The sequence below is a fragment of the Hipposideros armiger genome, unplaced genomic scaffold, assembly GCF_001890085.2.
Source record: "Hipposideros armiger isolate ML-2016 unplaced genomic scaffold, ASM189008v1 scaffold_48, whole genome shotgun sequence".
Classification (NCBI taxonomy): Eukaryota; Metazoa; Chordata; class Mammalia; order Chiroptera; family Hipposideridae; genus Hipposideros; species Hipposideros armiger.
The window spans coordinates 1397926-1418792 of record NW_017731398.1 but is presented as its reverse complement, the minus strand read 5'-3'; the positions used below and the strand labels follow the sequence as shown (position 1 = coordinate 1418792).

Genomic DNA, 20867 nt, shown 5'->3' with positions numbered 1-20867 from the left:
TGCAAGAGCCACGTTTTTCTAGAACAGCATTTGTGCCATACGGTAAGGTAGAAGATGTAGGCAGAAGCAGAAGCATGAGAGCCTACAGAGCAAAAGTCCCACCTCGTCCTCACCAGCTTTGTGGGAGTCACGCGACCTATTCTAGTTTCCTTCTCTGTAAAATTCAACTAATAATAGCACTTACTTCACAAGGTTTTGTAAGAATTCAATGACAATGGAAATAGATGAATGTTGCAAAATGTGTAATGCTGTATAAAGGTAGGGCACATCTCTGTCCCCTGGAGCAGGCAGCGCTCTCAGCCTGGGGCTCAGAGGGTGCTAGGTAAGGGTGAGAAATGCCTTGGGGAGCACAATCCCAAAGAAGCCCTTTAGCTGGCTGGGGCAGACAAGTCCCCCAGAATCAGGGCATGTCATAGCTGGAAACCACCAATGCCCTCGAATTACTAAAGATAAAGGCTCTTGGAGGAAACCTTCACCTGGGACCCTTGAACTGGTGACTGCACAGCTTGAGGGGAGTAGGCACCCATCGGTGAGTCCTGCAGGGCCTGAAGCAGATCAGGCTGGTGCAGTGGGAGGCTTCTGGGAGGTCTGAGGAATGGGCAATGTCCAGGGCCAAATTCCAAGGACTCTCCCCACCTCCATTCCCCTTCTAAGAAGCATCACTCCACTTCCTATTCTGTGCTGCTTCAAATCTGCCATGGAGCACAGTGAAGTTCAAATAATAATGGTGGTATTTTCTAACACTTACATGGTACTTACTATGTGCCAGGCATGATTCCAAATGATTTGCACGTATCAATGCACTCAGTCTCACAATAACCCTGTGAAGTGCCTACTATCATCCCTGCATTACAGATGAGGCACTGAGGTTATGTAACCAACTCAGTTTCACATAACTGGAAAGGCGACGACCCAGCATTCCAAGCCAGGCAATCTGTCTCCAGGGTCTGCAGTCAGAATCACTGCATATCACTCTCTCAGGCTTGAGACTCAACAGCCTCAAATGACTTAACTGTAAAACACGGGTATTTGGGGAGATGGCCTCACAAACCTCTTCAATTGGAGAGCCTCTTTCTTTGGAACTAAGATTCATCAATTTTGTACATGTGCCTGAAGGTGAGGAACCTTTACTGAAGACAGGTTTTGAAGAAGAGCAGGGTGTATATGTGGCTCCAGAGTGGGGGGAGAAAGGCACCCCAGCCCACACAGGGACGTTAACTGTGAGATAAAGCTAAGAAAGCATACTGTCAACCTGCAGTTTTGTGTACACAGTCAATCCCCCTCCAAGCCCATCCCTACAGCCCCCTTGGACCCTGTCCTGCGGATGGATCATAGAAATGGCCTTGTTACCTGTGACAACGCAGGTGAACTTGACGTCGCTATCCTCGGACACAGCCCGGGACTTGAGTGTGGTCTCGAACAGCGGCTGGGTCTCCTCTGTTAGCTGAGCAATGATGGAGCAGAAGGTGCTCCTGGAAAAGCAAAGAGCTAGTCAGAGCGGGCTTCTCCCCAACATGCCACAGTCTGGCATGTGCAAGGCGGCTTAGATCTTACCATGTCCAGTCGTCATCCCGTAGTCATGGCTTCAGCACCTGGGCAAGTCTTTTTTCAAGAAGCCTAGGCCTCTTGGCCAGGTGGGGGCAGGGATGGTACCAAGGGGCTGAAGTGGAATCCTGACCCAGGCTCATTACTACAGTCAGGATTGGCTTCTGAGCACAGGCCAGGTTCCTGAGCATGCCAGGCCACCAGCCCTGGTGTCCCTATCCATCCTTATTAGGGGCCTTGGTTCACCCTCCACCTTTCACATCCAGGGAGCTCGTGCATGGAGAAACACACACGTATAGGCCCAGCCTCAGGGAGGGAGGCCCCAGCACAGCAGAGCCTCCATTCATGCCAAAGAGGGGAAAGCTGGGCAACCCTCAAGGGTGCATAGGTCCAGGAGCTCAGGGGCCTCTCCTAAAGCTTGGGCTAGGAAAAAACCCCTACATTTGTCAGCATAGACTCACAGCAGACAAAGAATAAGCCTGCCAATGCTGGGGGTCTAGACCCAAATTCCTCGGGGTATCTGAAAAAAGAGACTCAAATGAAATCTGACCCTAAACAGGGCTATGGGCCTGCAGTAGGGGGCCAGCCATGGCCAGGGTCTCCATCCCTGGAGACCACATGCTCAGGTGGACACATGGCTGGCAGCTCCAGGCCCAACCAGCAGGACTGCCAAACTACAAACAGGACTTTTAGTTCCCTAGGACAGAATTCAGGGGCATTTGTGGGCTCACTGAGTCCAGCACAGACTCACCAACAATGCTCAGCATTTACAGTCCTCTCCTTCCTGGGCACAGGAAGCAAACCACCATGCCAAACCTTTTCATGGGCCAGCAGAGACACAATGCGTCCCAGGCGTGAAGCGTAACCACATAGCCAGGTTGTGTGGTGCACAAGCTGTGCCCCGCCAGCCTCCCCTCTGAATCCACACACCCTGTTGTGAGCAGCAGGGAGGACTGTGAGGGTAGAGAAGAGAAGCAGGAGGCACTGTGATGGGAAAGACAAATCATTCAAAGCTGCCTTTCTCCATGCCTCAGATGAGGGGTGATTACCCGCAAGCAATGTGTGTCTGCCCATGACCTTTCCACCAGGAGCGGGCAGGGTGAGTCCGTGGGGACAGGAAAAGAGAAGCTGCAATCCTACAGTTCCCCATTCCAGTTTTCATTTCTGTGGACATCATTCTGGACTTGAGTTTGAGGGAAAAAGCTGCATCCCAGGAAGTGTCGGAATCAAGTAAGACTTCTGGACTGATTAGGGTGAGCCATGGCTTCCCACAGGACTTGCAAGTGCCTGGGCCTTCCGGGAGTTGGCAGGACTACCCAGAAAGGGGGTCCCAACCTCTGACACACCTGAACATTCGAGTGGGGTGGGCAGTTAGATGTCCTTCACAATCCCTGCAACACTCTCACAACTCATCTAATAAGCGTCTTTTCCTGTCCTTCCATCCACTCAGAAACAGGAGGGTCCTTCAGGACCAGACTATCAACTCCCTGACACTCAGGATTATACTATCTGAAAACATTTCTTGCTGGTCTCATCCTAACAGCAATTTCTACCTTTAGGGAATACTAAATCCCAACTAACAGTTTCTAGAGGAAACTTCCATGCCAAAAGCAATTGGAATTCTATGATTTTGCAAGTAATTCAAAACATCCCTAATTATGTCCTCCCTGCTTAGTTTGAACCTTACCTTACTCATAAACACAAGCTTGGATCTAATATTCAGCTTAGGCTCTTAGAGACGAAGCTGCTTGGGCAAGCCTAAGAAAATAATTTCAGCCACTGGATAAGTGAAAATATAGAGAAATCAAGCTTTAAGAAAATTTGCAGAGACAAGGGCTCATGTTAGATATTCAACAACAAGTAGCTATTTTATTTCATTACTTTTTTTGAATGGGAAAGAACGCTTGGCTTCTCAAACTTTCCACACTAGGTCTAAGCTATATTTTTTTTAAATGTTTACTTTGGAAAATCATAGTTTAACTGCTGAATGGCATGCCTGGAAGGGATGGGGGAGTCCCTGCATATACTGTCATGTTCCACTGAATGTCACATGCTTTCTGTCCCCATCCTCCAAACCATTCAGATGTGGGATGGACTCAGTGTGCTGCTTCCAGTCCCCTGGAAAGCCAGGAAGTCCACACATCTGGAAATGGTCTGGTCCCACCCTGACACCTCCAAGTCCTTCCAACGCTGTGATTTCATAAGGATATCACAGCCTAATCATGTGTTCTCTAGAGAACACCAAGATCACTGGTTTTCATGATGTTCAAAAAACCTAACCCTGCCCTTAGGTTTGGTTATTTATCTCGCCTTAAATAAACTTCCATGATCATCTCTCTTTCAGCACTGACCGAACTCCACTTTGAACTAGTTGTGATACCCTCTCTTCCACGCAGCACAAGGTTCCTCAGTGTTCTCCCCATCAAAGCAAGCGTACATGGTAGGTGCTAATCATGTCTGTAGACATGATTAGCTATTCAGAGACCAGTTAGCTACTCAGAAATCCTTCTCTGCGTAAAGAAACTGTAGCCAACTCGCCCCAAATCTACCAGAGCCAGGGATGAGGACCAAGTAGTAGGAATAGCCATGAAACGCTCTCAACTTTGATCATAATAGTTCAGCCAGGGGTAGGGAGCTGATCCCTAGCCCGGGAGACAAGAGGACAGTCATCCAACAGGGAAACCCCATCTGTGGCCTGCTCAGGCCCTGCCCTGGCTCTACAGCAGAGTCAGAGAACAAACTAATGCATCAGGACCTTAACACAGTGTCCCCTGATCTCACAGCTTCACAGTCTGCAGGGGTGGACAGGAGCCAAAAGAAAGGGAAACTCAGAGAAGGAGGTGGTAGAAGGAGAACTGAAGGGATGAAGAAAAAAAATTAAGGCAGTAGCCATGGTTAGAAGAATAGGAAATAAGGTGTCAAACCTAGATATGTGGTTACAAAAACCGTAAAAACCTAGCATGGAGAAGTAGTAGGTCACGTGACTGGTGGCTCCGTGTTCTGGTTACACAGTGCCTCTCCCAGGGGCACAGAGGGGCACAGAGATACAGTGTAGGCATCCCGGAACCCTTGCCTCTTTCTGGGTCCCTGCACCCCTTTCAAATGGTCCATGCAAGCATCAACTCTGGCCCCTGTGAGACCCATGCTCACGTGAGTACCTCTCACACCCTCTGCCACCCACCCTCCAGTCCTCCCCTCACCCCATGCAGCCCATTTAGTGCACAAGCAGTCACCCAGAGGCCCCTCAGTGCCCAGACCCAAGAGAAAAAGCAGTCAGAGAAATGTAATGCAATGTGCATTTACCTTCCAGAGCTGGGGTGAGACAACCGGCTGCTTGATAAGCTAAGCAAAAACAGCAAATGGAATCATTAGGCCAAAAAAGCAAGGAGAGGAGGAGGCAAAATCAACAACGATCTGCAAAGTATTAATCGGTCACCATCTGGGGCCCAGAGGCATTTCTATTAAAAGGGACCAGCTGTCTTAGTTGGCCTGCTCCAGTTATCAAGCGGCCTCATCACTGGACACCAGTCTATCTGAAACGAAAAGCTCATTAAAGGCAGCAGAGTTCAGGGAAATGGTTAGGCAGGAAGGAGGCCCCTTGAGGCTGCCCTTTGAGAAAGGTATGTCCCAGGCACTTGGGTCACTATCCCCAAGAGGGGGACTTAGAGCTGCCTAGCACATTTCCCCACCCACAGCACACCAGCTTGGGGATAGCTTCTGCTTCAACTCTTCGCCTTTTGCGGGAGAAGAGCCCCATTCCTGGAAATCCCCTGACAGGCTGGGAAGGAGACAGGTGGCTTGGAGAACACCCATTAATGTGTTAAAGTTGGGTTAAAGAGGCCACACAAGGCAAACCAGCTAGGAGAGGGGGGGAAAAGGAGAAAAACAAAGCAGTTAATTCAGCAGGAGCCAGGAGGCACCCAACTCGTCAGACTAGCACAAGGCCCGTTATACCTAGAGCCTTTGTCAGCCCTCCTGTTCTGGGGCTGCTGGGAAAGGACACTAGCTAGGGGCTGTGCAGGCCACTGGGGGTGAGGACCCACCCAGGGCAGCCCCCTTGGTATGAGCTAATGTCTACCTCTCCCTTCACCTTTCCTAACGCGAGTATCTCTAGTGGAGTCCAGGGCCACTGTCTCCCACGGCTCTTAGAAGACCTCAGGGGTCACCCCACCCACACGCACTCCTTGCAGCTGTCCCTGCCATGGGAATAGCTCTCCCTTCAGTATCAGCATCCCAGCCTGCTCAGTGGCACTCTTGGTATACATCTCTAACAACAAGAAAGGCTCTCCACTGACAGTCTGTCTCCTTATAGCCAAAAACCAAATTCATCCTCCACCCGACAACATGACTTCCGCTCCCGTGGGTTTGTGAATACCACCAGCACTCTCCCAAACTCCGAAGCTCTAAACCTGCCATTTTGGACTCCTCTATCTTTTCCAACCCCTAGGTCCAATTGGTCAACACTTCTTTCTTGGCCCTTCTTTCTCCCTTTCTCCCTATTCCTGCTGTTGCATTCTGATCTAGACCCTCTAGGCTCCACATCTGATGACCACCCCAACTCCCTTCTCCTTCATCCCTCATCACACCCTCCTCTGAAAAAAATGCTACAGTCTCCCCACCATACATTATACTGTCTCAACTCCTTGCCTGGGCACTGAAGGCCCTCCCTGATCTACTCACGCCCCCACTACAACCATGGTTCTCTACTTCCCAACACTGAGGTTCCACTGTATCAGACTTGTCTCTCACTGGCAAGACATGTCCGTTCCTGGCTCTGAACCCTCGCCTTTGTCCTCCTTGCTTGGATAGCCCTCCCTCTTTCCTTCTTCTCAATAAATCCTGCCCCCCCCCCAGCCTTTAAGAGCTTCTAGAGGCTCTTTTTGTAGCTTCTAGAGCCCACAGGACTCTAGGCACACGATGGGTATTCAACAGCTGTTTCATGGAAGGGAGAAAGAGGAGAAAGGAGGGAGTAAAGGAAGGGCAGTTCATCTTTCAAACAGGAAGGGTCCTGCCCCCCAGAGGGAGCTGCTGCTCCAGGAAAGATGGAAAGAAGAAAGCAAGAATGCAGCTGCCTTTGCTCAGAGCTTTAAAAATGCTCTGGAGGCCTCGTGGGTGGAACCTCCCATGGTTCCAAGACACTGGCCAACTCCATTCTTTCCTGACCATGAACTTCCTTTGCCTTTCTCTTCAGAATCGAGAGCTTTCTCCTTTGTTGGGTCTGGATTTCTTTCCTGGGAAGTAGAGGAAGAGAATCAGCTAATTCAGAGAGGACAGTGACAGGTTCCACGGCTTCCACCTGCAAGTGGACAAGGCACTGAACCGGAAGAGTGACCCCTCCCCGGCTCTCTCTCCAGTGCTGGTTGGGATGCTTTGCTCCTTGGCCCCATTGTCCTGCTTTCTCTGGGTCCCACCCTTACATTGTCAGCCAGGTCAGGAGGAATCCTGGATGATGGAGGCATCATGTCTGTAGAAGGTAGAAGACTGTCCCCTGAAGACTAGGCCAAAACTAGGCTCGGGACTCTCACCCAGGCAGGGAACTCCCCATTTACTGACTCTGGAGGGGTCAAAATCAGAGGCATCAAGTTGAGGAGCAGAAAGGCCGTAAAGACTTTGAATGGCACTTTTCTTTTACAGGATGGGAACCCATCCAGGAAGAAGGTTCTCTTCATGAAGGGTAGAAGTGGGCCTGGGAAAACCAGGACTGGCCATAGAAGGTGGGGGCCTCCCACCGTTCCAGGCTTTCACACATTCTGAGCCACAACAGGCCCTTGGAAAGTTCTGACTGGATGCCTCAATTTCCCTGAAAGCCCTAGACAACCTCCTGGCCCAAGCAGAACAGGACAGGTGTCTGCAGCAAACATAGGTTCTGCGGCTCCTCTGAGCCCACTTGGACCAAGGCCTCTGAGAAATGAGGGGGCAGGGACTTCTGGAACTTATGACTGTCCCTCAGAACTAGTTAGTTATGACTGCATCTACCTAACTGTAGTTCCTTAATTATTCTAACCTACCCATGCCTACAGCGGTGAGGTCCTAGAGCAGCGGTTCTCAACCTGTGGGTCGCGATCCCTTTGGGGGGTCGAACGACCCTTTCACAGGGGTCGCCTAAGACCATCGGAAAACAAACAGATACTTACATGACGATTCATAACAGTAGCAAAATTACAGTTATAGAGTAGCAACGAAAATAATTTTATGGTTGGGGGTCACCACAACGTGAGGAACTGTATTAAGGGGTTGCGGCATTAGGAAGGTTGAGAACCGCTGGAGGCTGGACGCCCTAGGAGACTGGACCTAAAGTTTGGTGGGACTATTTGCATGTTAGACCTCTGACCCCAGTAGGCGTTGGAAATACTCTTCAGCTGACTATGGACTGGAAATCCCTCCAGGAGCATTGGGTGAGGTGAGGGGAGGTGTGCACAGGAGACAGGCTCTATACCTGGGCCAAGGTTTCTGGTGGCCCGGCCCCCAGTCCAGCTGTCCATCAGCTCCCAAGGGCATCCCGTCCTCACAAGAGCACATAAGAATGATGCTCCATGAGCTCCGTGACAGATTTGTAAAGAGGCAGACCCAAAAGATGTTGGAGCCGAGAGTGAGTGGAGACAGGACTCGCCTCTCAGGCAGCACTCTGGGATAGGCAGGGCTCCTTTGCACTGGAGTCAAGGACAGCTGGGCAAACTCCTCAAGGGACCCTCTTTCTCCTTCATCTCTTGGGCCCTCTTCCCATCCCCACAGGCAGTCAGGCTGTTCTGAGGGACAGAAGATTGTGCAGTAGCCTTCTCCAACACAACAGTCAGGCCTTGCTGGACAAGTGGGAACTACCCCCTGTCCACTCCTCAACACAGCCCCATTCACATTCACATTTTCCCCTCTTTGGCCAGACGCTTTTCCAGAAGAGAGAGAAATCTGGCCCTCCTTATCCCTTAGGACCTGTGGGGATCTGTGGCTAGCTGGCAGGGGCAAAACACAGCCCACAGTCCTGGGCTAGAAAACCCTCCCTCCCACTGCCTCAGCCCTGCCCCCTCCAAATGCTTGATGAAGAGTCTCCTTTTAAGAACATTCCCATTTAGGTCCAAGGGGACTTAAGCCAGCCACCTCTATTGCACCTGTAGTTCTTAGGCTGGCACACCGCTTTGTGCTTATCAGGTGTGCAATTAAAATTTACCTGCCATACAACTACTCAGCCAGGCAGCTGGAGAGTGAATACAGTGTCCACTCTCGAACCTTCTTCCTAACAAGCCAGATCCCCTGCCCTCCCCATTCTGCCTGGTTTTCAAGCCACCCTTTTTTCCTTCCCTCCATTGCTGTTGGCTCCAGGAAAGACCCTGTTTCTCTCTTTAACTTGTTCCACGGGTATTGACAAAGGCCAGACATAGGAGGCAGAGCCCAGACAAGTCATTGTGACAAATGTGAGACAAGGGAAAGGTTCCTACAAGGCAGTCAGCTTCACCACAGACTGGAATAAATGGCCAAATTTCATTCTAGTTTTTCCATAGAGCCGGTAGTTAGGAGGAAGGGGCATTCTTTCCTGGCAGCCAGGGGCCTTGTTCAGTCTGACTCAGTCACTAACACAAGCCCTCAGCCCTGCCCCAGACATGTGACACCTTTTGACGAGTTTTATGCAGAAACAGGTTCCGGTTACATTTGAACTTTTCCAACTCCAAGGTCAACAGAACTCAGCCAATTCACGAGGAAGTGCCTGGGACTTTTTCCTGAATGTCCTTGATGCCTATTTTTGTGCTGTTTTAGGAACCGAGGACAAGAGGTATCCAGACAAGAAAAAAACAGAGTGGCTTTTTCTACACTACAACAAGCTAGGCTTTGGGGCTGTGACACAGCCACTATCCCAATAGCCAACCTTCACAATTCCCTTTGGAAAAGAGGCTCCTGTGGTGGAGGGAAACTGAGCTGCCCAGAGAGGGCAGGAAGTGTTCCATCTCCATGGCAATGCACGTGTACCTGTGTGTCTGTGTATTTCTGGGTGCCTGTCTGCTTCTCTACTGTCTATCTGTGTGTCTCTGTATCTGGGGTAGCCTAGGTTCTAAAACAAAGCATGCACACCTCTGTAACGCTTGGAAGAGTAAAGGGCGCATCAGTCCGGTCCCTCCCTTGGCATTCCGCTCCCCTAAACTGGCAGGGCAATTGGCTCCCTCAGAGCCACATCCTCTGAATCTTTAGACAGGGCCAACCAGCACCCCTTCCCCCGCTCATCCCCTGCCACCTCAACCAGCTCCCACAAAGATCCCAGGGCGACTAGGGTCCTGGGCCCAGAGGAAGAACTTCATTTAGTTCTTCCTGTTGACCCCACCTCACCCCACCCAGCTAAGAGCCCCCACTCAGTGCAGTCCCCCAGGGGCTCCCCCCAACCCATCTCCTGCTCACCCCTCTGCCCGCCCACCCCACCCAATGAATGCTCTCCCCTCCCTTCCAGCCAGGGAGGAATTTCAGACGCTCTGGCTTCCTTATCGCTCCCTGTGGAATCCGAGGACAGGGAGTGGGCAGTATGGGGAGAGCCATGGGGCGGAGTGAGGCAGGGGAGATAAGGAAGCCTCCAGGCCCCTTGAAATCCACCGCCCCCCCAAAGAGGTCCTTTCTCCTTGCGTTGCCCTAGGCCTGGGGCCCAGGGGCCCCCAGGGGCCATGAGGAGCCATAGGGCCTGAGGAGCAGTGAGGGGATTTGAGGGGCTGTGAGGACCACTGAGTCCTGGCCATGTCCCCAGCCTCGGGCCACCAGAGGCCGGGCCCCCACCCAGGCCCTTCCTCTGGCCTCCGCCCTCCTGACCCCACCACCCGCGGGCCTCCCAGGCGCGACTCACCTGGTCTCGGGCCGCACGCTGAGCAGGTAGCTGCGGCTGGCAGGGCTGGGGGTCCACACGGGCCCGTCGTCCTCGCCGTCGCCCCCGGCCCAGGCCCGTCCGCCCGCGCCCCAGCTGCGGCTGGGGACCCTCCGTGAGCCCATGGTGCCGCCCGGCCCGCCGCTGCCGCTGCCGCTGCCCTCAGGCCCCGCGCGCCCTCAAGCCCTGCGCGCCGGCCGGCCGCTGCTCCCGCCCGCGGCTGACGCGCACCCCTATTTATAGCCCCGGGCCGACTGTCACCTGCTGCTGTCCCTCCCCCGGCCGGCCCGCAGCGGCCTCCAAGGCGCCCGGAGGCGTCGGGCCCGACGGCGGGCCGCGGCGGCTCCCTCAGCGACGGCCCGACGTGGCCCGACGTGTGCGGAGCGCGCCGTCCACGCGCGGGGCCGCCCGACGTCGGGGCAGGGGCCCGGGAAGCGCCGGAAAGCGCGCTGTCCCGGAGAACCCGGTTCCTGTCCGCCTACCTGCGGTGTTCCCGGCCCGTTTTGCAGACGTGGAGGTGGCGAAGGTACCAAAATATCAAGGTGATGCGTGAAGGATGTGAGGTGAAGCCCTGAGAGGCCAGAGGCTGGGGAGATCGGGGAGTGGGGGGCGGGGGTGTGTGTGTGTGTGTGGGAACATTGCTCAGAGCTTGGAGCTCAGGCTACATCCCGGGATGGTCCCTCTTCCAGGCAGCAGCCCTGACTGACCCTCGCCTTGCCAGTGGCTGTTGGTTTAGCACTTGGACAAACCCATACACCTACATGAGCGACCTCAGTCCCTAGCAGTCCCTAGGAGGCCGCAAGTCCTCTGGCTATGTGTCTTTTGTTCCCCTCCATTATCGATAAGCCTTTTTTCACCTCTTCAGCCTCCGTTTCCCAGGACCTGAGAGGGAGATGGGACGAATCCTAAGGCCTAGAAAAACAATTCAGTCATTCAACAGTTTCTGAGAGCAAGGTAAGCACTGCTCCTCCACAACTTTCTATCCCTTTCCTATCACTTCCGCATTCCCCCACCTTGTCTTCTCTTTCCCCCATTTTAAAATCATATTCAAAGCCCTCCTCAGAATCGTCTAGGGTAGAAATAAGAAGCCTCCCTCTTGGCCAATGAGCTTCTTAGAAAGCAGAACCCACCCTCCTCCTCAGATACCCAGACTATTCAGCCCTGCCTACGCACAATGGGTCTTAGGGTAAAACTCCAAGCAAATTGGTCAAAGGAGTAGAAAACCCCAGAGGAAAATAGGAATTGTATACAGTGGGCCCTGGGCTATAACTGAAAGGAGAAGCCTAGAAACAAAGGAGCTTCCTAGTTTAATGAAAGCCAGATCCAAGAGCAGCTTCATCCCTCTCTTCAAACATTAAAGGCATAATCAACTTTCCCCATTTTCACAGAGAAGAGAGGCAAAGGCTATGGGATTAAGTTTTAGAAGCTCTAGTAGATTTCAGACTATCTCTATATGGAGGTAATACCATGCCCACCCATGAAACGAGATGGTGCTACTGATCCACTGTCACTTGAGCACTCACTAGAATGGGGGCTTTTTCCTGTTAGAATTGACTTAAATGGCTTTGTCATATCCTTTTGCTTCATTTTCCATATACATTTGTTGATTTGTTAGTATTCATGCACGAACAACTCAATTTCATTTTGCAAATAATAATAGTTTTTAAAATAGAGGTTTTAAAAGGCCAATGCATGACACACTGAACTAGCTCAAGAATTCATCTGGACCTAGGTCCCTACTGAAAAGAGACCTGGGTAACAGAAGGATTTGAAATACTTGAGAATTATCAAGTAAACAGATAATTTGAACTTGGAAAGCCTTTTTAAAAGGTGCTCATAAAAGAGCTAGAACTCTATCTGAAAAAAGCATAAATCTGATGCAAATTGAAATATAAATACATGCAAATAATAATACTATTGCCTTGGGGGGGACCAAGTAGGAGGCATTTTTGGATATATCTAGGCCAAATGTCAATAAAGAGATAAGACAATTGAAAAAAGAAATTCAGTGAGAGTTCTTGCCTTTGGGAAGGTATCTTCTATTTTGACATAAACACATACAGGAGCTAGAAGATAAAATCCAGCCAGGCTCAAGATCCCCAGAGATTTAAACCAACCCCCCTTTCCCCCCCATCATTTGACAGATGTGAGAACTGAGGCCAAGAGAGATCAAATGACTTAGTTACAGAGCCCAGACTGGAACCTTCTGATTTCATCATTCTTTCACACTGCCAGTGAGTTTAGTCAAGAAAAATAGAGATAAATACTTAGGAAATGAGTATTTATTAATAATTTATTTCTGCAGAAACAAAGTGTGCTATATGCTCAGCACTCTTCACTGTACTGATGAAGTGGGACATTTAAATGTAAACAGGATATTGGTAAGTAAATTGTTGTTTTGAAAATGATTACAATTATTGGAAGTGATGTTTAAAGGCTATGGAGAAACCTGGAAATGTCCAGACATAATAATATTAAGTAGAAAAAAAAATGGGGTACAAAATCTGAGGCAGTGCGGTGCTGGTCACACCTGACTGAATCCCAGCTCTGTCCCTCACTTGCTCTGTGGCTTTAGGGACATTACTCAACCACTCTGAATCTCCAAGAGAACAACAGTAGTATCTATCTCAGAGAATTATTATGAGGCTAAGTAGAAGAATGAATGTGAAAATAATGTCTGTCATATAGAAATGTTTGACGTTAACCACAGTCATTGTAATTATACCATAAATTCAGCTATGAACTGAACAAGGATTGGAAAGTGATATGCAAAAGTGAAAACAACTACAAAAGTAAAACGGGATTATAAATATGCATTGTTTTTGTTTTCTCTAATAATGCTATATCATTTTCCAATAAGAAAAAGGCATTTTAAATAGGGACCTCAAAAAAATCCCATACTTGGAACCTGGGACTTAGTGTACTCTTTCCCCCAGAGAGACCCAAAGCTCTCTGCTGTCAGTTCCAAAGGCTGCTGCTGTCAGATGATGGAGAAGGGCAACGGCCTGAATCCCTTGGAAAAGACATGTTCTAGAATCTAGAAGATCCTGTCTTGTTCAGATCAGACTGTGAGAGAATTCTGTAGCTACCAGTTGAATCAGATTCTTCCATTCATGCATTCATTCATTCACTCAAACACTCTTTGAACCACTATTGAATGCAAGGAACTGTGCTAGGAACTTTTAAAGAATTATTAGGCTGACCCACTGGATGAATCTGGAACAATCTCCATTATGTAAGTGAAAAAAAAAAGCAAGCTTCAGAACATTGTGTATAGAATGCTACCATTTGTATTAAAAATAGATATATAAATATACATATTTATAAACTTGTAAATGCATAGAATTGCTCAGAAAGGATACACAAGATATGGTTAACAGCGATTAACTCTGGAGAGAGGACAGGGAACTGAAGGCTGACCTCCACTGGGAAGCTTATTTTTCACTGTGTACTCTTTTGTATTGTTTGGCTATCTCACCATGTATATGTATTAACTTTTCAAAAAACAAACAAAAAAAATGTTAAAAACAAGTGAAACAAGGTGTGCTCAGTGCTGAATAAGCAGCGGTGAACAGGCAGGCAGTGGGGTGGGAAGTCCTCAGTCTTGGAGAAGGCAAAGGGTGTTGAACTTGCTGAGCCACAAGTGTTTTCAAAACCCAGACTGTTTACATAAGTTAAGGGAACAGTTCTTTCTACACACTCAATTAGCTTATAGTAACTCGGCATATCATTTTACAGAGATAAAGCAGTTGGAAAATAAATACTAGTCATTTGTCAAGCCTCAGCATGTATTAAATTGTAGTTTCTACAAGGGGGGGGGATTTTATCTGTTTAACTTGATCAGGAGAGCACTCCAGCTAATGTGCAGATAAGTGCTTGTTACAGCAAGCATTTTCTGATAACAGATGATAGCACAACCATTAAAAAACACCTTAAAAAAGAAAAGATCAAAAGATATTGGACACCGAGGGAACCAGGGCTGGGCAACCATTTCTGGGATGGCCCCCAAAAGTGATGGTCTTCAAACGGCAAGTTAAATCCCAGTGAGAATCAAAGGTCATCGAGACAACTGAGTGTGCTTTTGTCACAAGCAAATGTGATGTGCAGGGCCCTCCTTGAGGTGACAAGGCACAGAATGACTCGAGAGAGAACCTGGTACCCCATCCGTGAGGAGGTAGGAAAGTGGGTGTCTGGATGGCTGAAAACCGCTGACAAATTGGCGGCCAGTCCAAGCAGCCAGGTCACTAAGGCAGCATGGTTCATATCATGGACTTTCGAACCAGACAGGCTTCACTCGGCACCATCGCTTACAGGGGGCCCAGCAAGTTATTTAACCTCTTTGAGCCTCGGTTTTCTTTCCTGGCTGTGAGATTATTGTGAAGACTAAATGAGGATCACTTCAAAGTATTTAGCAAGATGCTGGGCACACGAGCAGGGCTTACAGTTCTGTCATCACAATAACTGAAGGGAGAGGTGTCCCAGACCAGTCATAACCGACGGTCAGCACCCAAGTCTGAATGGCAGGTGAGGTGCCCTCCACCCTCCGTGCCCTGAAGTTATGTCAAGAATCCCTCACTTTTATATAGTGTTTCATAAACTGGAAAGTGCCTCCACACGCATCATTTCAGAAAAGCCCGAGAAGCGAGTCAGGGTGGGAATGACTAGCTCTATTTTGAAGGGGAGCGGCCTTGTGAGGAGCTGGTAAGGGCAGAACCCAGGCTGTGACCCAGGTTTCCCGGTGAAAGGCTCAGCATTCTTTCCACTCCACGCCATTCCCAGGAAAGAGAAATGGATCTGAGGTCAGGACAGGTGGTCAAACCTGTGATGTCTCCACCTCCTCTCTCTTCCTCCAGCTACCACTGTTTCTAGGCAGAAAGAGATTTCAGCCATTGATTTCAAACCTTTCTACCGGCCCCCTCTATAATTCCCTGGACCCAGGGTACAATACAGAGTGGGAATTAGGGAAGGGATGACAGCCACATTGGGGGAGCTCTGGCTTTGCAGGCAGCCGGAATCAGGCCCGGCTTGCCCTCACTGCCTCCTTGGGAAGCGGGGACATGGTGGCCTTGCCAGGTATGGCAATCATTAAACAGCAAAACCTCTCCAAAACTGAGACGGGCCCTAACCTTTCCCAGTGCCGTTAGCATATCCACTAAAAATGTGGCATTTGATAGAGAAGAAAATGGTTTTTGTTTACAGTTGTGAAAAGGTCAGATCTATTTATCTGACTTAATTTATAATTGATATGCAGTGCCTGCCTTGAAAGATCACCTCTAAGACTCAGTCAGCACCTCAGCACCCACTTCCCTTGGCTGCACCAGATCTTGCCAGGCCCAGTCCCACATCCCATCCAGGCAGGGCCGCAGCAGCCACTTGGGTCAGAGGTCAGAGGACACCCCACACACACACTGCCTGCTCTTTGTGGGGTCAGGCCCTAACTCTGCCAGCAGTGAAAAGACAGCTCAGCCTTGAGTATCTAATCCTAATTCTGACACACCCGAGTTCCCTGTAACAGTGGTGATACCAACACATCTTGAGAACACTACAAGAAAATGACAGAATTCCTCCCTGTATCCCCCACCCCACTCCCACCAGTCAAGAGTTCTCTTAGGTTGAAAATCCATTTGCAGGGGATGGAGGTGCCCAGAAAATTTCAATAGGTCCTAAAGCTGATGTCGCCAGCCCAGAGACCTTGGAGGCGACTCCTGACCAGCATTAAGACCCTCCCCTCACCCCTTCAGAGGGTCTCTAGTGAATCAAGCAGTACCAGGCTCCTGGTTTCCTAACCACAGCTCCAGAATCTGGGACCTTCTGTAAACACCAGGAACTGTTCTCCCTCAAGATGGGACAATGAGGGACGTGTGGGAAAGACCCTTTGGATGGAGCAGGGTGGGGCCAGGCTCACTTGAAGAGGAATACAAGAGCCCACCTGCAAGGTAAGAAGAACTTTTTATTTGAAATATAGTCTGAGCAACATGAGTGTAGCCAAAAGGAGGAGGGGCTGGCCTGCCTGGGGCAGCAGCCTCTCGAATGGCACAGGAGCAAGAACACAGATATCCCAACGTCTGTGTGCCCCAAACCCCACTTGTCAGGAAAGCAGGCCAGCCGCAGGACAAGGACACACACTCCCTTGGAAGGGTCTGCCTCTCGATGCCTGCCTGCCTGCTCTCCCAGGTTCCACACACAGGTGTGCTGCAGGCGTTCCCCCTCCCTCCACCTCCCCCAGACAGGAGGAGCCAGTGTGACAATCAATTCTCCAGGATATCTGGGGGGAAAGACTCAGAGAAGACAGGGAGGAAGGGCAAGGTGACCAAGGCCCTTGCCAGGCCAGGCTGGGCAGAGCTCTCCAGGAGGGACTGTGCCAGCCCCCCCCCGTGTCCCCCTTCTCAGGCTATGATGGCAGGGAGGAGACCTGCCATCTGCCGGCCCAGAGAGCTCAGAGGAGTTCCCCGGCTGAAGGCAGCAGGTGAGCAGCCTCCTGGAAGAGCACAGCCGCTGAGGGGTTTCAAGCGGAGTGGACAGCATTGGGGTTGGGCCACTGAAGCAGCCTGGGGTTGGAAGGACACAGACAAGAGCTGGGGTACCAAGAAGCAGCACAAAGCCATAAATAACAGAAGTGAATTCAGATCTGTGAGGGACTTGGGTGACCCCACATCTCCTGGGGCTGGGCACACCCAGCACCCGCAGCTCAGGCAGACACTGCTCCAGGGCACGGCCTGCCACACACACTGGGCAGAGCCGTTTATTTCCCACTGTCCACGCGGCAGGCAGAGGACGCCACGGCACCGCCAGATGACGGCACACGCTGCCAAGCCTGCAGTCACACCTGAGGGGACAGTGCACAGCTGTCCTGGTCCTGAGAGACCTGTGGTTGACTGTGAGCATCTGGGGCACCGTCCTCCACAGGGGCCAGGCCCAGTGACCTCCTGGCCTCTGGGTCAGTCGACAAAGGCTCGCCGGCACACACGTCCAGTCCGTTCTCCCGGGTCTCCATGGACACCTCCTCCCCGGAGCCCTCCTCTGGCTCCGTGGCCTCCGCCGGTGCCGCCTGCTCCTCCTCCTCCTGGTCTCTCACCTTGTGCACGATGAAGAGGTGGCGGCTGAGGGAGCTGGCGGACGTGTAGCACAAGCCGCAGAGGAGACACTGGGCCGTGGAGCTGTCCGCCTGGTGCTGAGGTATGTGCCTCTGGAACTCGAGCCCCGAGTCTGTGGCAAAGCTGCACTTTGCACACTGGAAGAGGGACTTGTGCCTCTTGGTGGAGGAGACGGTCGCACTGTTGCTGGTGCTCGGAGCGTCCGCCGCCCCGCTGACCCGTCTCTTCAGATGGTTCACCTGAAGGGGACACAGCGTAAGCCGAGTCCTGGGCGAGCCAAGCCTGAGACAGAAGCCCCCAGACACGACCCATGCAGCCCAAGGCCTCGCAGTTTCCAGGGTCACCCAGCCCTGAATGCCGGTTTAGCTTTGGTTTGTTGGGGGGGGGTTGTTTGCTTTTGTTAATGTAACATATGCTTGTGCACCCCTCCTGCCCACTCCCCAGGCCTGATCTCCAGAGAACATCATATCATCCGGCTCTGTGGCTCCTCCACGAGAAACGATATGTGCCGTCTTTTACAAAATGACAGCGTTACATGCACACGTCTTCACCCTGCACTGCTCACTTCACAACGTACTAGCATCTGTCTCCAGAAGAGCTTATACAGAGGCTCTGTTCTCCTAACAGCGGCACAAGCCCACCGTGGGGATGGACAGTCCGCACTGGCAGACACTTCGTCGAAATCCATCTCTGTCATGCACACAGTGCTGCCGTGAACATCCTCCTCAAACACACTTCTTGGTGCCCAAGGCCAAAGATACCTCACAGATAAATCCAAGAAACAGACTTGTTGGATCAAAGGGTGTGTGCATTTGGAGGGGAGGGGAGCATGTGCATTTTAATCACAGACAGATGTTGCCAAAAGGACAACTGACACTCTACCTGCTATGTGTGGAAGGGTCTTTGCTGACCAGCATCCTTCTCTGAACAGTCAAAGAATGTCCTGGAACCCTAGGAGCTCTCAGTTTCCCAGACATGCTGGGCCCTCTGAAGAGCAGCCCCCTACCATGAGGTGTGAAGAGCCTATAGTGAGGAGGAAAACCAGGCTGCTCCCCAAGTTCACCAGGAACAGGAATGGGCATGGAACAAGAAGGGGGTCATAGGACAAGTGTCCAGGAGAGCAAGAGTTGGGGCCTGGCTCCTCTCATAACTAGTGGGGTGTGGGGTGCAGCCAAGCATGGCCCCATCACCTGACAGTCAGCCCCGCCTGCCCACTCCTAGGACTGCACGGAGGCAGAAGCTGGCCGGTGTGTATGAAAGTTCTCCCGTGTCACAGAGCGCAGCACACCCCTAAGGAAGGGCACACAGTGACAAGAAAACAGCACAAACAAGAGGCTGATAGCCTACCTTGTGAGTCTCTGTCCCTGTCCTTTACTTGTGTGCAGTCCCAGGAGGGTCACACACGGCTCGAGAAGGACCCACACTGAGGGAAGTTGTCACTCCTGGTTGCGGCATGGCCACAATGACAAATGCACACACGCTGTAGCCTTCCTAGTGCCGCTCCAGCTCCAGGCCTCACTGAGCAAGCTGCCCCAGTGGGCAGGGGCCCCACACTCACCTGAGGGGAAGGTCCACCCGGAGGTCTGACTTTGGACGTCTGGCTCAAATCAGGGTTTCTGATACCATGCATAAGGCTGATGTGACTCTCCAAGAGGGAGGGCCGAGGAAAGCTGGGGCTGTCCTCTGTGCAATACCTGCAAAAGGGCAGCCAAAGAAATCATGTGAGGTGACATGCTGCAGAGGCCAGTGGAGCCAGGCAGGCCTGGCAGGCAGGTGAAGGTTCCAGGGGAGAGTCTGGAGCAGACAGGCCGCGAGCCGGGTGGTCCTCAGGCTGGCTGGGGAGTGCTGGTACTCTCCAGAAAACTCTAGCCAGCAAGCCAGCCAAGGTGGCAGACAACAGCAAGGCAGAATATTTGTACTGGCCCTCAGCCATGATCTCACTCCCCACTCCCCGATCTCACTGCCCAGAGGCCCAAGAGCTGGGCTGGTGGTGAACATGAAAGAGGCCAGGGTATGACCTAAAGCACAGGCAGATGGTGCTGAAGCCTCTTGGCCCCATGAGGCACACGGTCACATCACCACCAAAGTGCTTAAATCTCAGGGCAGCCCAGGGTCAGGGAGGTGGGAAGGGGGAGGACTCAGGGGCTCCCTGGTTCTGGAAGCTGATTTCTGACCTAGCCACAGCGCTTCTCCATTTAGAAACTTGCCTATCTCTTGCCTTTGACCCTGATCTCACACAGGGAAAAGCCCTGAGGTGTCACAGACAGTCTTTTTGAATTTCAGACCCACTGGTTTCCACCTCCGCAGACTCACTCACCCACAAGTGTAGACTTTCTTGACAGTGTCGTGGTTGTTGCGGATGTGTTTGCGCAGGCTGCTGGGGGTGTGGAAGGACTGCTCACACTGCCGACACGGGTACCGCTTCAGTGTCTACAGGCGGTCACAGAAAGCAAAACATTAGAACCGTAAGAGAGTTCTGGGTGCATCTTTCTTCTCAAATGACATGGGCAGAAAGGAGAATGCCCCCAAAGACCTCAAAATCTGCGGTACCCACCCTGCCCAAAGCACCAGGAACCTTAAGGGGTCAGCTACATAAGGGAGCCCTGACCCCACGGGAGAGAAGTGCAGAGTCTGGCGTGGCACTGTGACCCTGGGGCTGCGCTTACCCGACCATGGCTCTTTTTCATGTGGGACACATAGCTCTCCCGATCAGGAACCCACTCCTGGCACTCCTGGCAGGTCCAGCCAGTGCTCCTCAGCCGGGGCTTGGCCTCAGCCCGGCGATGGGCATCGGACCTGCCCCAGCGGCCAGAGGGCAGGGAGCTGCCCCGAGCAGCCACATTAGTGGCTGGGGTCTCAGCGGGAACTCGAGAGCCAGGGCGGCTTGAGGACGTGTCCGCTGAAGACTGGAGGCTTGACAGCTCGTCCACGTTTCGGGGAACACCGTGGGTGCTCTGGGGATGGGGAGAGCGATTACTGACTGGGCAAGGGGAAAGAGGCACAGAGTCAGACCCCGGCCTGAGGCACGTGCCCTCCTCCCAGCCTCCTGCCCTAGGGCATCCCACCTTGACGTGCTGCATCAGCTCCGGCTTCTGCAGGAACAAGAGTGGGCACTCAGGGCATTTGAAGACGCCCACCTGCGCCTTGCTGGCATTCTGGTAAAAATGCTGCTGGATGTGCCTCTTCTTGTTGAAGACCATCTCACAGGAGCACTTATACATGAGCCTGGGAGAAAAGCCCCAGGGCGTAAGGTGGCCAAGTCTCGGCTGGCAGAACCGCGCGGCCCTCCACCCCATCTGCACGCTCTCAGAAACAGGGTTAGGTTTGGGAAAGCACTACTGTGGGCCAATGTGGGTAGTCCCCAGCCTCAGGATGTCTTCGGTAGACGCCAGTGTCTC

The 20867-nt window shown here is 51.8% G+C and overlaps 2 protein-coding genes and 1 long non-coding RNA gene across 7 annotated transcripts in view; 1 reads left to right on the top strand and 2 right to left on the bottom strand.

Moving 5' to 3' along the window:
* ALPK3 (alpha kinase 3) overlaps window positions 1–10555 on the bottom strand; it is a 37252-nt gene extending 26697 nt beyond the window's left edge. For 2 of the 3 annotated variants that reach the window (XM_019640053.1, XM_019640055.1), the window contains exons 1-3: window positions 10358–10555; window positions 4849–4887; window positions 1351–1472 (exon numbers count right to left, since the gene is read on the bottom strand). In XM_019640053.1, the coding sequence (XP_019495598.1) occupies window positions 1351–1472; window positions 4849–4887; window positions 10358–10500 (304 nt within the window). In that variant the 5' untranslated portion in view covers window positions 10501–10555. The remainder of the gene's footprint in view (window positions 1–1350; window positions 1473–4848; window positions 4888–10357) is intronic. The other variant, XM_019640054.1, reaches the window with a different exon arrangement.
* A 192-nt stretch (window positions 10556–10747) lies between these two features.
* Window positions 10748–16975, top strand: LOC109381433 (uncharacterized). Of its 2 annotated transcripts, none has more exons than XR_002123745.1 (4): window positions 10748–10901; window positions 11241–11329; window positions 12681–12756; window positions 16168–16975. It is a non-coding gene; the product is annotated as an uncharacterized LOC109381433 (long non-coding RNA). The 2 variants fall into 2 exon arrangements; XR_002123744.1 differs by having other exon boundaries at window positions 10748–10917.
* ZNF592 (zinc finger protein 592) overlaps window positions 16308–20867 on the bottom strand; it is a 43579-nt gene continuing 39019 nt past the window's right edge. For both annotated transcript variants that reach the window (XM_019640057.1, XM_019640056.1), the window contains exons 7-11: window positions 20535–20694; window positions 20136–20423; window positions 19787–19899; window positions 19028–19163; window positions 16308–17708 (exon numbers count right to left, since the gene is read on the bottom strand). In XM_019640057.1, coding sequence (XP_019495602.1) covers window positions 17196–17708; window positions 19028–19163; window positions 19787–19899; window positions 20136–20423; window positions 20535–20694 — 1210 coding nt within the window. In that variant the 3' untranslated portion in view covers window positions 16308–17195. The remainder of the gene's footprint in view (window positions 17709–19027; window positions 19164–19786; window positions 19900–20135; window positions 20424–20534; window positions 20695–20867) is intronic.